The sequence below is a fragment of the Lampetra fluviatilis genome, chromosome 8 (genome assembly GCF_964198595.1).
Source record: "Lampetra fluviatilis chromosome 8, kcLamFluv1.1, whole genome shotgun sequence".
In the NCBI taxonomy this organism is placed as follows: Eukaryota; Metazoa; Chordata; class Hyperoartia; order Petromyzontiformes; family Petromyzontidae; genus Lampetra; species Lampetra fluviatilis.
This window is the reverse complement of record NC_136282.1, coordinates 8383481-8397242: the sequence shown is the minus strand read 5'-3', so window position 1 is coordinate 8397242 and position 13762 is coordinate 8383481. Positions and strand designations below refer to the sequence as shown.

Genomic DNA, 13762 nt, shown 5'->3' with positions numbered 1-13762 from the left:
AATGAGTATGTACATAGATACGTATACAAGTCTATGGTGCATCCCTCAAAATTTGAGCTCACAGCGCCTAAAGCCCCTGCATGAAATCTGGGCCTGTCCACATGGGCCAACATCACCACAGGGTAGATCCTTGAGAGGACTCTCCACAGGTCTTACCGGAGCATGTCAAGCTGCTTGAGTAGAATGGACGTCTCGCTCTGCACTGTCACGGCAGTGAACGAGCTCGCCTCCCTGCGGAGACACCAACAATCACTTTGACAGCGGCTTGAAATATGACATTTCAGAGAGACCAAAGGAGAATATGAATGGTGTTTTGCAGTTGAACGTTTCCTCTTTACTCTGGTGTCGATTATTTGGTCAATGTTGAGAAGTGACACGAAAACGCAAGCATTACACTTTTTATTTCACCAGGTAAGGCCCACTGAGCTATATAAATATTTTTTTCAGACAAGGCCCACTGAACTCAAGGAAGCGGCTTATCATGTGGACATTTATAGCAGTCAAAATACTCTCAACGCATGTTGATTCTTAATGTGGAGGGAAAACCCGAAGCACCCGGAGAAAAATCCACGCGACCACGGGGAGAACATGCAAACTCCAAATATACAGGCATCAGGTTTCGGATCGAAACCACGACCTCCTGAAAACCAGGCAAGGTAGTTAATTTATAAAAAAAGGTTTTTGGGTTAGATCGCGTAAGTATAAATGTGTCGTAACCCTCTACCACCCGACAGAGACAATTAGGGATTTGTAACGTAAACAAACGCCAATTAGTTACTACTTCAGCCCACCGGTGTGTTGGAGAGTAAATCCACAACATGTACAATTTGAGTACGACGTTTCGTGAGGAATTACATCCAGCATCATCGGGCGATTTGCCAAAATATTGTGGCGTGATCTAACCCAAAAACCTTTATTATGAATAATATTGGTCGTGAAAACCTACGTGCTCAAAGGTAGTTAATATCTAGCCATTATGGTTAACATCTAGTTACCATGGCGCCCCTCATGACTTTGAGGATGGTAGGATTTGCACAATCCAGTGTCGTAAATAGGTATTCAAATGTAAATAGGTTTGCAACTAACTTAAATAATTACAACTAAGCGAAAAGATAACGTGTCTGTTTTGAACGGCAAAGTGACCAGTGGATATCAGAAAAGTAATGGATTCTTGAATCCATCTGTACAGAGTTCTGAGTGTTATTCCCTCATATGTGTGATTTTCTCTGGGTGCTCTAGTTTTCAGCCCACATTCCAAACATTCAGTCATGGAATTGACAGCACATCTCAATGTAGGACCCTCTTGAAGAGAGTTGAGAGACTCGGTGAGGCTTTACTGGACAAAGGGCGTGATGGTATTATTATTATTATTGATCTAAACTTAATTTATATTGATGGTTCACCTTCGCTCGAGGCACTTGCCATCGCCTCCAAAATGGCGACGGAATAAAATGATTTAGATGGCAGGGGCGTACAAGGATTAAGAAACGAGGGACAGGGATGAGGATACAAAATTAATAGATCACGACGTTTCTCCTGCTGTGTTTGTTTCACCTGATGACGGTTGCTTGGTGTTGCGATTGAAACGTCGTGATCTATTGATTTTCTATCTACGTGACTTTACCGAAAGAACCACAGAGTAGGGATAAGGGTGTACTGAGGGATCACAAAAAGGCAGGGGAAGGACGGGAAATGGTGGATGGGGCGAGGGGAGGGAAGAGGAAGAGAATGGGCAATAGAGAAGAGGGGAAGCTTCACGAGAGGGATGGAAGGAGGTTAAAGAGTGGGACTGCTTATTAACAAGAATGCACCTATGTCCGTCTGAAGATTTCTGACCGACAGAACATGTTTTGTTTTGCACAAACACATGTACGTGTGCTGTTTTTGTGTCATTTATTAATTTACTCACTCGCAAGGGAGCAGCTGTGCATTGCTTGTTTTTGCCACAATGGGTCCGGATTTAATGAGAAAATGAAATTAAAGGTGATATTTGGGGTTACTTTGTTGTTTCACTTCCAGATGGAAAGATGGAGCATTTATGTAAACAAATGTCATGGCACCAGCCACGTGTCCAGGTGTGTAGTTAAATTACCTTTGGACGTTGCTGTTTATGGTTCACAATCAGATAGTACACACTCGGGATGTGTTTCCAATACGGTTTCTTCAATATGGAAATGCTAGCATACACCGAGCAATGTAAGAACGACGAGGTCTTATATTCCTTTCCTACGCTCCTTCTCACCCACTCCGTTCACAATCCCAGCTGCCCCTCTGTCTCTATCCACCCGCCTCCTTGTGCCCAATCACGATTCAGCTCTTTCTCGCTTCTGGCCCCCCTTGCACTGGAACACACTGGCCCCCTACACGTCAAACAATCAGCTTTCACCGTCCATTTTTAGTTCTACCCTTAAAACTCACTTGTGACCCTGCACAGCATGCGCCACATGCCCTTCTTTACTGTGACATCATCGTAACGTCCGCATGTCACCAAAACACCCGCCATGCGTTTCGATTTAAAGCTTTCGTGACTGCAGGGATTCATCTTCTTGGTTCTTTCGGAAAAGTCACGTGGAAGGGAAACAATAAATTAATAAAAATAAAATAATTCTCACGACGTTTCGGCCACAACGCAAGCAGCCGTCCTCAGGTGAAGAACAGGTATGTCGGAAAGACAGCGTCTGAAGACCTGTTTTTCACCTGAGGACGGCTGCTTGCGTTGTGGCCGAAACGTCGTGAGAATTGTATTTTATTATGTTTTATTTTTATCATTTTATTATTTCCCTTCTACGTGACTTTACCGAAAGAACCAAGAAGTTGAACCCGGCATGCGGCCAAACTCGTCCGGTTTTGGAAGCTAAGCGGGGTTTTAGCCTTGCGTTCTGTGACCACCATGCACGCCAGGTCGTCATTCGGTGGCTGTGCGGCTGTGCTACATCGTGGGGAAGCAGAGGGCAGCGGGGCAAACAACATTGTTGTGCTGTGCTTCTACGCTCTCACGCCTACGCTTCCCCGCCTTGACCAACCCCACACCGACCAGCGTGGTGAAGTATGGTCAAATAACCCCCGTCACCTGCACAGTGTGGGGAGGCCCTCATCCAGCAGGGAATTGACAAAAAGGTTGTATGCATGCATGTGTACGTAGAGTAGTACGTAGCAATACTGCGTTTTACAAGTGATGGTGGCTTTATCAGAGTGCTGCTTTGAATATACTTGATGGTGCTAATGACACTACTCCCATTGTTCTAATGAGCTTTGGGTTCAGTCCAAGCAAAGCTTAATCAGGTCAGCTTCCCCACTGAGCGTGTTGTCTGTGTCTAGGCAGCCTGTTAATATTTTACAGAGAATCCTCAATGTTACACTGTATATTCTAAGTAATTAAAATGTATATCAAATATCAAATGCTCGTTCAGGGAAGGATAAATGTGTACTGAGTTTGTGGGAGACAAACATTGAATTGGTAGGCTGGTCCTATCAGAGGAAAATGGAATATCCATCATGGTCACAGGACCAACAATTGTAATAAACACGATTTAATGTTCATTTCAGCACGACGGTGTATATTATGGACAGGGAGATGTCTCATAAACCACAATCATTTATCAGACTGTCGAACATCTGTGACCAGCTGCCTTGTTAGGCTCTACCCTTCACTGCCCGGTCACATTGTTCATTGAGTGTCACTCATTGCGACTAGCTAGCAAACACTTTGAGACACATTTTTAACCAAGGCGGTCATAGCGTCATAAAGAGCTCTTCATCAATACTTTATATCCCTGGTTCTTTCCGCTAAAACTGATTTCTGATTCAACTCTGTACGACAAGAAAAGTGATGTGACTGGCTGATATACTGACAGATCACTAAAGTTTGCGATAGCTCTCTGATATCAACTAAAACGAAACGAAACTATTTTTTTCATTTTACTCGGTAAGGCCCACTGAGCTATTTAGCTCTTTTTCAGAAGTGACCTGGCCACAAATTATAGCTCAACGTAGTGCCTTAACATGTGGGAATTTATCGCAGCCAAATATTCTAAACGCGTGTCGCTAAATGTGGAGGGAAAAACCGGAGAAACCGGAGAAAAATCCACGCGACCACGGGGAAAACTTGCAAACTCCAAATATCCAGGCGTCAGGGTTGGAATCGGACCCACGACCTTCTGCATATCAGGCGAGGTAGTTAACATCTCGACAGTAGTTAACATCTTGGGTTGTACCCGCATGATGTTCGGCGTGATTATTATGAACTATGAATTATTCAGCAATCAAAGAAGCTCCTGGAGCGTGGTGTCGAATGTGGAGTGAAACGTCGGACAACATGTGGGTCAACCCGACAACACGCTGGAGCGCTGTGCGGTACGAACCACAAAAAATCCGACGCAGTAATTAAGTTTCTTATAAATAACTATTTAAATTTATTTTTTTCTTCGTAATTGCTATACTCACTTTCACCTTTAAATTGTTTACATACAAAAACATGAAATATAAATGACTATGAGCCTTTAGTAGCAGAACACAATCGTACATTGTTAAAGGGTTAAGGTGTTTGGAATAGGTAGTCCATACACCCAATGCTCATTCCCTTTGCAAGGATAGCTGCTCATGAAAGACTCACTAGAATCCCCATTATTAAATTCAGCATAACCCCCCCCCTACATTAATGGCTGCAAATGCAGTGATGACATCTCAATGAAAAACGAGTTGTCAAGGAGACGCACAATGAAAAGAGACCCCTATGCAATTTTTTTTCTCTGAAACTGCACGATCGAGTGCATTGCTGTAAGCTGCTGGGCACGTCTCATTAAATGTGCAAAAAATAAATGTGCGTGTTTCACCGGCACGCACGGAACGGGTTTGTTTTTACGGGTAGCCGTCGTGTTGGCTCCCCGCGATTCTGTCGATTTTGCGCAAAAGCGGTCGTGCTCTTCCGACGTCGCAATCCCCCCACCCCGCCCCCCCAGGCTCACGTCCAGATTTGTATGACATCAAAAACAGTGTGCTTAAGTACATTGCTAAATCAATTAAATAGCACTTCACTATATTCACGCAATAATGGTGCATAACCATAACCTGATGCAACTTAGCAGGTGGGGGAAGGGGTATGATAGTGATTAGCGCACTGCACTCTAAATCGATCATCCAGAATTAAATTTCCAGCGACGGCTAACGTCATCTCATCGCATAAACAGCTTCTTGTTGTCGCGTTTAGTTTGTTGTCCTTCCCCCGCAACTCCGATCAGCACGGTTGGCCAACGTACGGTGCGAAATAAGTTCATCGTACATGCAGTCCACAGTGGCAAGTAATAATCTGGAGTGGTCCTGGCACCCCCCCCCCACCCCCCTTCACCAACCCATAACGACTGGCGTGGTGAAGTATGGTCAAACAACTCCCATGGCAAAACACCGCATGGCAAGGCTCTCATCCCTCAGTCAATTGACTAATGGCTATAAAAAATAATAATTATATCGACGTAGCGTTTAAGTCTACGTTTCAAGGCACGTGTGACTTTGCACGTTCAGGATGCGCTACTCACGTGTAAAAACAATCAATTTCTAACACCATTCTCACGTGCACAATTTGTAGCATAAATACAGAGATTATATCATGTCGGTCGCGCGTGAGGTTTAAGTGAGATAAATGTCGCCACGATGTATTTATATATATATATAAATCCTTATATAACTAAGTGAAAATTAACCATATTGAGATGCAACAGCTCTTCGAGATAAACATCTTCATTTCCAAAGAGACCTGCATAAAGTGAATCCCATCAAGGACAGACATTGTCAAGGCAGCCGCTAGCTTTTTTAAAATACGCAAAGGAAGCCCGCATGTGTAACAATGGATCTCTCCAGCAGAGCAGCATTCACTGGGGTATGAATCACAAAGCCTCACATATACACACAAGTGTTCATTCAACGTCTTTTGTGTCATTAATGTATTTGGTTAATGAAATATTTCTCATTCCTGCTGCACTACATATCCGAAGACCAGATCTCAACTGGATGTGTATTTACATATATACTATATTGTTGTTGTCCGATGCACACTGCACTGTAAAACTGGCACCACTAGTTTGACTCCCAGCCACATCTAACATCTGAACCGAGTGATAACGGAATTGGCCCTCTCCCACCCTTCAACAACCTGCACTGACAAGCATGATGAAGTATGGTATACAACAAAAAACACATGATTAACATGGCATGGGGTGGCCTTCATCTGTCAGTCGACTGACAAAGGGTTGTGAAAAAAAATGATGCGCCGTAGAAATATTTTCATTATTAAACCAAATTAGCGTGTAAAATGTATTCTCCAGTCGGGTCCTTGATTAATGTTGTTTTCACCCTCTCAGAGCGAAATATGAATTTAATGCACGAGTATACATAATTATTACATGAATTATAAATCATCAATACAGGAGTAGACATCATCAATACAGGAGTAGACATCATCAATACAGGAGTTGAAATGAAAATGCTGAAGTGCCAAGATGAAACCTATTCATTCTCCGGCCCAAGTGCTATGCCATTTCGCCCCTGCGGAAACACCGTGGAATAGGAATAGGAACCGATTAAAAAATTCCGGTATACATATTTGGTGTTTTGTATGTATGTTGAACTTCTTTCACACCATATGTAGCCAACCAAAGGTCCAAATCGGAGGTTCTGATAAGTGCCAGTGTGGCATGTCGTCATATACTGTCCCATTTAAACCCCGACAGATAGTTACTTATCTGTATACACATATATATGGATTCATGTATATATGTTTTTTTAAGTTGTATACTGTACATGAAGCTGGTGACCTTTTTGAAAATGTATTGGGAGTCACCCCTGCTCATGCAATTTCCTACACCCCTGTCCAAACATTAAACGAATTTAGTTTCCAGCCTATCCACGAAAGTAATGTTCTGAAACAACTGTCCTACCTCAAAGGGTCCTCCTCTACCGGAGCGGATAGTATTCCCGTATTTGCTCTGCTAACTGTTGGTCACCTAATATATAAACCTATAGCCCATATTTTCAACCTGTCCATCAAAGAAGCATCAATACCTCTAGAATGGAAAAATTCTTATGTTCGTCCACTTTACAAAGGGGGCCCTAAAGATGATCCAAATAACTACCGACCTATCTTAATGTTGTCCCCGTTGATGAAAATTTTTTAAATAATTATTGAACTACCAAATTAGCAGTTTCCTGTCCGATAACAATCTCTTACATCTAAACCAATCTGGGTTCCGAAAAAAATACAGCACCACATCTGCTGCATTAGACTCTATAAATCACATTTACAGTAGCCTTGATCTTCTTGGTTCTTTCGGTAAAGTCACGTAGAAGGGAAGTAATAAAATAATACAAATAAAACATAATAAAATAAAATAATTCTCACGACGTTTCGGCTACAACGCAAGAAGATGAATCCCTGCAGTCACGAAAGCTTTAAATCGAAAAGTAGCCTTGATAATAAGCAGTACTGCGCCAGTCTTTTTCTTGACTTGTCCAAAGCCTTTGATACAGTCGACCACAACACCCTGCTTAGTAAACTAAATTGCCTCCATTTCTCCAAACACGCAGTGGAATGGTAAAAAAATTACCTCTCAAACTGTATTCATAGATGGTTGGATAATAAAAGGGGTTCCACAGGGTTCCATCCTCGGCCCCCTCTTGTTCTCTCTTTATGTCAATGATTTGGGCACTGACCTGGATCATTCCAGGGTAAATCTGTTTGCAGATGACACGATACTGATTACTGCTGGCCGCTCTCCGGATGACGTGATTGTTAAGCTCCAGGCTGATTTCAACAAACTACACCATCAGCTAGTTGCTCTTAAACTAGTCCTGAATACCTCCAAAACCAAGGTGCTATGCTTCTCACCAGGACTAAAGCTGGACGTTATTTTCCCCCAATTACATTTCTTAAATAATTATCAAATAGAGCAAGTCAAGATCTATAAGTATCTTGGGGTCATCTTTGATTCAAAACTGAATTTTCAAGATCACATTGATTATATTGGTAAAAATACAAAATTAAAATTTTGTTTTCTGTATCGACACAAGCACTTCTTCCCCCCTATGTTCCGTTTGGAATTGATAAACGCTGCCATACTGCCTCTACTTGATTACTGTGACATCGTTTATAAATCAGCCCCCAGTACTATACTGAAGAAGCTTGACTCAATTTATCACTCGGCCTTAAGATTTGCATTGAACTGCCCATATAGGACCCACCACTGCGATCTCTACATTGGGTCAAACTTAACATATTTTAATGATCGACGGCTTGTGCATCAGATCTTATTTATTCACAATGTACTTACAAAAAGATCAGCAGACTACCTGCTGGATCTCCTCATTGTTTCGAAGAACAAATGTGACCTAAGGTCTTCATGAGTTTTGATTATAGTGTGCTGATCTTAAAATGTGCATTGGATTTGTTTTATACTCCTACTGATACTCTTGCTGTTATGGAGTGACTCATGCAGCCAGCTATGGCTGCAAAGATTGGTCACACATGTTATGTATATCGTTTATTGTAAAATTTGAATCACAGTTCCCATGATCACTATTACATTTTTTTATAGCTTTATTTTGGTGATTTCGAAAACGTTTGGTTTAGCCATGTTAGTTTGTTGAAGTACAGAGTTAGTGTATTATGGTTATTGTTTGACTTGCATCCCACTGGGATTTTTGCACACAGCGTTGAAATACGGTGCTTTTTCTGGAAGACTTTGCTGTTTTTTCCTGGATTTTTCTGTTGTGCCTGGTCACTTTTAGATGTTCTTTGTTCATGTTTTTGTTTGTTGGGGTTGCACCTGAGTCAAGAGCCGCATAGCTCACAGGGCTATACCTAATAAATGAAACTGAAAAAAAAACTGATTCCAGGGCCCTGTGAGCAATCTTGGCTGGGTGCTGCCTTAGTTCACCAGTCTCAATTGGGCTCATTCAATTTTTATTATTCCTCCCCTCATGTCACAAGACGAAGGGATTGGCAATGATTTTGTTTTACTTTGGAACTCTGCAGCTAGCAGTGCATGTATGCACGTATGTTGAACATAGCCACCCACACTAATTGGAGGTGCGGGGGAAGGACAACTACATAAACACAAAAAGGCTGTTGAATGTTTTTCAGATGTAGCTCTGTGATGTAATTCTATCCATCGAACAAAGACGGTCACTGCATCGCGCACTTTCAGATGCGCTTCTGCGGCCGTCTGGAATGCTCTTCCTTCCGATATTAGGAAGCCAATGGAGCTATGCACTTGAAAATCTAGACTGAAAACTAATTTCTTTAGAACTGCTTTTCGTGTTAAGTTTGTTGTGCTTTCCCCGCACCGGTTAGTGCGGTTGGCTGCGTGTGGTGTGAAAGAAGTTCAACACAAATACATACATTGTTGGAAACAGGCACACGACGGGACGGGGAGACAAAGACGCGCGCTTGCTCCCCGCGTGCCCCCCGCACTCACTGGGTGTCGCGTGGAGCCACAGGCGGCGATGCGACCGTCAATGGCTTTGCCGGTAGCTGCTCCATTAGAGTCAGGGCATCACTCAGTTCCCGCCGCACCTGCGCCAGCCTCTCCTCCAGGTCCTCGTTGCTCTGCCGCAAGCGATCGTTCTGCTGCCGCGTCTCCGACTGCTCCGAGTTCAGCTCGGTCAGCGCCCGCTCCAGCTGCAAGCACTCGGTGTGGGAGCCACGGCGCCGGGTCAACAGCAGAGGTCGCAACCGGGTACCCGATACCCGTACCCTACCCGAAACCCGGCTACCCCTACCCGGCCAGGTACGGGTACCCGTTTGCGACCCTGGTGCGGCCGGGTACGGGTAGGCCGTGAGTCACTGGTGAGTAACCGTTTGTCACTCATTTCGGGTAGGGTACGGGTAGGGAACGGGTACCCGTACCCTGCCTGTTTCCAACGGGTACCCATTTGCGACCCTGGTGCGGCCGGGTACGGGTAAGGAATGAAAACCCGTTTGTGACCTCTGGTCAACAGCAGCGCCCAGCGGTGATCGCTGCGACGGCTTGATTTCTCATTGAATATATTCCGGGTCGCTGGTAGACTGCAGTCGACCCGTAAGTAGTAAGCACAGCCATAGCCAGATGTATACTGGATGTGGTGTGCTGAGCGCGGTTATATTTTCCTGGTCGCTGGCCTGACAGGAGTGGCCAAAATTAAATCGTTGGGTGCATTCATGCCAGAGGACTGTGAGTAAGAGATATTGTGCCCATATGGGGTAAACTCATATATGAGTGCCCCGTGTATAGTGTCATACATGTTGCTAAAAACCTTGGCAACCCAGCAACGATTGCTTAACAGACCACACTCTGCTTCTGAGATTCATAAGTTGCCGGATTAAACATATTCTGCCGAAAGGCATTCATTAGGACAGCCCAACAGACTGGTGGTTATTTTTTTACACGATGGAACATGTTTAATAATTGTCTGTTCAATTATTTAGAAATTGTTTTAAAGTTAATTCGATTGGCTCCCTGAACCTTAGGCGTTACCGAAGAAGAAGAATAATAATAAGTGGTGACACGTTGAGAAAGAGCTGCGTCATCCCCACCTGTTCTTGCTGAGTCCGGATATTCTTCACCTCCTGTTCCTTCGCGTCCAACTCAGCCTCGAGTTCTTGGCTACGGCACAGAAGCCTCCGAGCATCCTTCAGCGAGCGCATCGAAAGTCCAACAGAGCAAGTTCTTTATTGACCTCCTCGTGAGCGTAGCTTTGATCCGCATCGGCAAGTCAAGTCAACGTGGCTCAGAACTCAACGAGCATTGCTACGGCGCTCTTCTCCATTGCTGGTACTGAGCCAGTGGTGGAAACTCTACGTTCTCGTGGTGGAAGCAAGTCTCTCCACAGCATGGCCACTATTTGTTTTCGACGAAGTGGTACTCATTGTATCCCCTCTAAAGAGAGCATAGGCTGAGTCCGTGTGTGCCAACAGCCCAGTGGTGCCAACAGCCAACAGCACCACTGGGCCAGATACACCGATACAGGGAGTACGCACATATATGTCAATATGAACGAGTTTCTCAACGATTGCAGATATCTGTCAGAGGGACATAACTGGAAACACATCGGACTAGGGCAGTTTCTGAACGCCGGACCAAGATCAACATTATTAAATAAACAGGTGGATGAGAGCATGTTGGATCACTTTGAGAGGGAGAATACCAATTTGTCTCAAGAAGAAAGTGTTTTATGAGTGTATCACCTGCGTATGACACATGGATCAGAAACATGGAGGAAAGGTGCATGCTTTGAATTACACTGACAGACAGGGAAAGACATGCATGCATTGGGGAACAAAGCAAATGAAAGGTATGGTATTATATTAAATATTTATCAAAAAGTAAGTGGGCTTGGGCAGGACACGTTGCTAGAAAGAATTGTTGCCGTTGGTTGAGACTAACGTCTAACGATAGAGTGGCAGCCAAGGGATGAAATGTGCTACAGAGGACATCCACTGCAGAGACAGATGAATGATTACATCCCTGGACCGTGATAGATGGCAGCTGATTAGGGAGGCCTTCATCGAGCAGCGGAAAAATCAAAGCTACTGCTGATGATAATGCTGCTCGTGATACGTAAATAAAGAGGAAATATAAAGCTTGCGAAGCTTCTGAAACGGCATGCAGCTGTGGTGAATACCTGGCTGGAGAGCTTCTCCTTCTCACTCTTCATCTGCTGCTCCATCTCCTCGTACAGGTGCTGCACCTCGCGGTCATGGTCGCCATTCCTCCTGTCCGCCAGCATGCCGGAGCGCCGGGTCAAAGTGGACGGGGCGGCGGGGGGCGTTAAGTCTCTTGTGAAGCTGTTAGCGCAGCCCGTCTGATCAATAATAATAATAATAGTTTCCAAAGAGTTTTGGCGCTAATGGATGTCACATGGTGGGTGGCCACTCAGCGACAATGGTGACAATGGTGACAATCTTCTTGGTTCTTTTGGTAAAGTCACGTAGAATGGAAATAATAAAATAATAAAAATAAAACATAATAAAATAATTCTCACGACGTTTCGGCCACAACACAAGCAGCCGTCCTCAGGTGAAGAACAGGTCTGTCGATAAGACAGAGTCAGACTCTGTTTGACTCTGTCTTAATCAAACATTGATGACTTATATGTCATACTTGTGCAGGGCACTTTTATATTTAACAAAAATAGTACCATAGTGTGTCAAGAAGCAATGCAGGGTTAAAGCAACTTCTGGAAAGTATTGAATCAACACATTGCAAAAGGGGTGGAGTGGTAGTGCACTGCACTCTCAACCCAGCCACCTGAGTTCGATTCTTGACCACACCTTCAGTTTCAGTTTCATTTATTTGGTATAGCCCTGTGAGCCATTCGGCTCTTGAATCGGGTGCAACCGCAACAAATAAAAGACAAAAACATGAAGAAGGAAACATCTTAAAGTGACTATGTGACTATATGCAAACAGAAAATCCAGGAAAAAACAGCAAAATAATGCAAAAAAAGCACCGTACACCACCGCTGTGTACAAAAATCCCAGTGGGATGCAAGTCAAACAACAACAACAACAACCACAAGACAACTTAGATTAAGACCATCATTCTAACTCCGTACTACAACAAACAAACATGGCCAAACCAAAAAACTTTTCGAAATCGCCAAAATAAAGCCATACAAGCAATGTAACAGTGATCATAGGAACTGTGACCGAATTTTAACCTCACATGAGTGGTGAGTAATGCCTGCACTGGTCCTGTGCACCCCCTTAACGAACCTGTACTGATCAGCACAGGAAAGTATGGTCACACAACCCCTATAACCAATAGCATTAAGAGGCCTTCATCTAGCTGAGGATTGCATACTGCACTTGGCAGCCCAACCAATGTATGCAGTGAACTACTAATTTTTTAACCTTCAAAGTGCAAACCGAATTTCAGAGTTCACCGTACCATTTAATACAAATTTTATTTCCATTAATTATGAAATGCAATTTTTGCTTTTAGAATCACTCATCCTATGTGGTAAGGAGTTTAAAAATGGACAACGGGCTTTAAATTATAATTATGTTTACATTTGTAATCTGAACACATTTTAATAATTTAAATTTAGTAGATTAGAATTTAGAAACTCCTACAGGGGGAAATAAAAGAATGACGTACTGTATTCTTGTATTTGTGCCTTTTAAACTGCAACTCGAGAAAATTACAATTGTAAATGTGCAACTGGAATTGCAGAAACTAAATTGGTTCTGTTCATGACGCACATTATTCTCTATAAGCCATTTTGTGCAACTAGAGTACAAAATGTTCTCTTAATATTTCAAACGGTGCATTAGTCATAAGTGTTGCTCTGTTGAGTGGAAGGTATTCTACAAAATATGGATGCTTTTATAAAAGTAGATACGGTAGTTTCATTTGTCGTAGCAAAATTATGAATTTCATAAAAGTTTGATGCATTATTATATACTTCTACACTTTTTGTTACGTAAAATATAATCAAGTAATTTTCTTTCAAATGTCAACTACTGCAGACTCATTAAGATGGTTAGAAACACATTCCATACAGGTCATCCAGAATACAGGACTCATACAAGCAGGGGGATAACATTTTACCCTGTCTGGGTTGTCTAGACGACGTTTATATAAAAAAGGGGGGATAGCTATAACGTTTCAATGTATTACATCTTGAAATTAAACTTTCATCCAATATTATGTTAACATTTTTCTGGCCTTAAGTCTCTAAATTTTTCTTTATTGAAATATGTTGTTTTTAGTGACGTAAACTTTTGAACACC

At 43.0% G+C, this 13762-nt stretch overlaps 1 protein-coding gene across 1 annotated transcript in view; it reads right to left on the bottom strand.

Moving 5' to 3' along the window:
- The window catches only part of LOC144933732 (EF-hand calcium-binding domain-containing protein 4B-like), a 42460-nt gene that overhangs the window by 15950 nt on the left and 12748 nt on the right, over positions 1–13762 (bottom strand). Inside the window, exons 5-8 of the mRNA XM_078858800.1 lie at positions 11650–11740; positions 10562–10657; positions 9465–9667; positions 157–231 (exon numbers count right to left, since the gene is read on the bottom strand). Coding sequence (XP_078714926.1) covers positions 157–231; positions 9465–9667; positions 10562–10657; positions 11650–11740 — 465 coding nt within the window. The remainder of the gene's footprint in view (positions 1–156; positions 232–9464; positions 9668–10561; positions 10658–11649; positions 11741–13762) is intronic.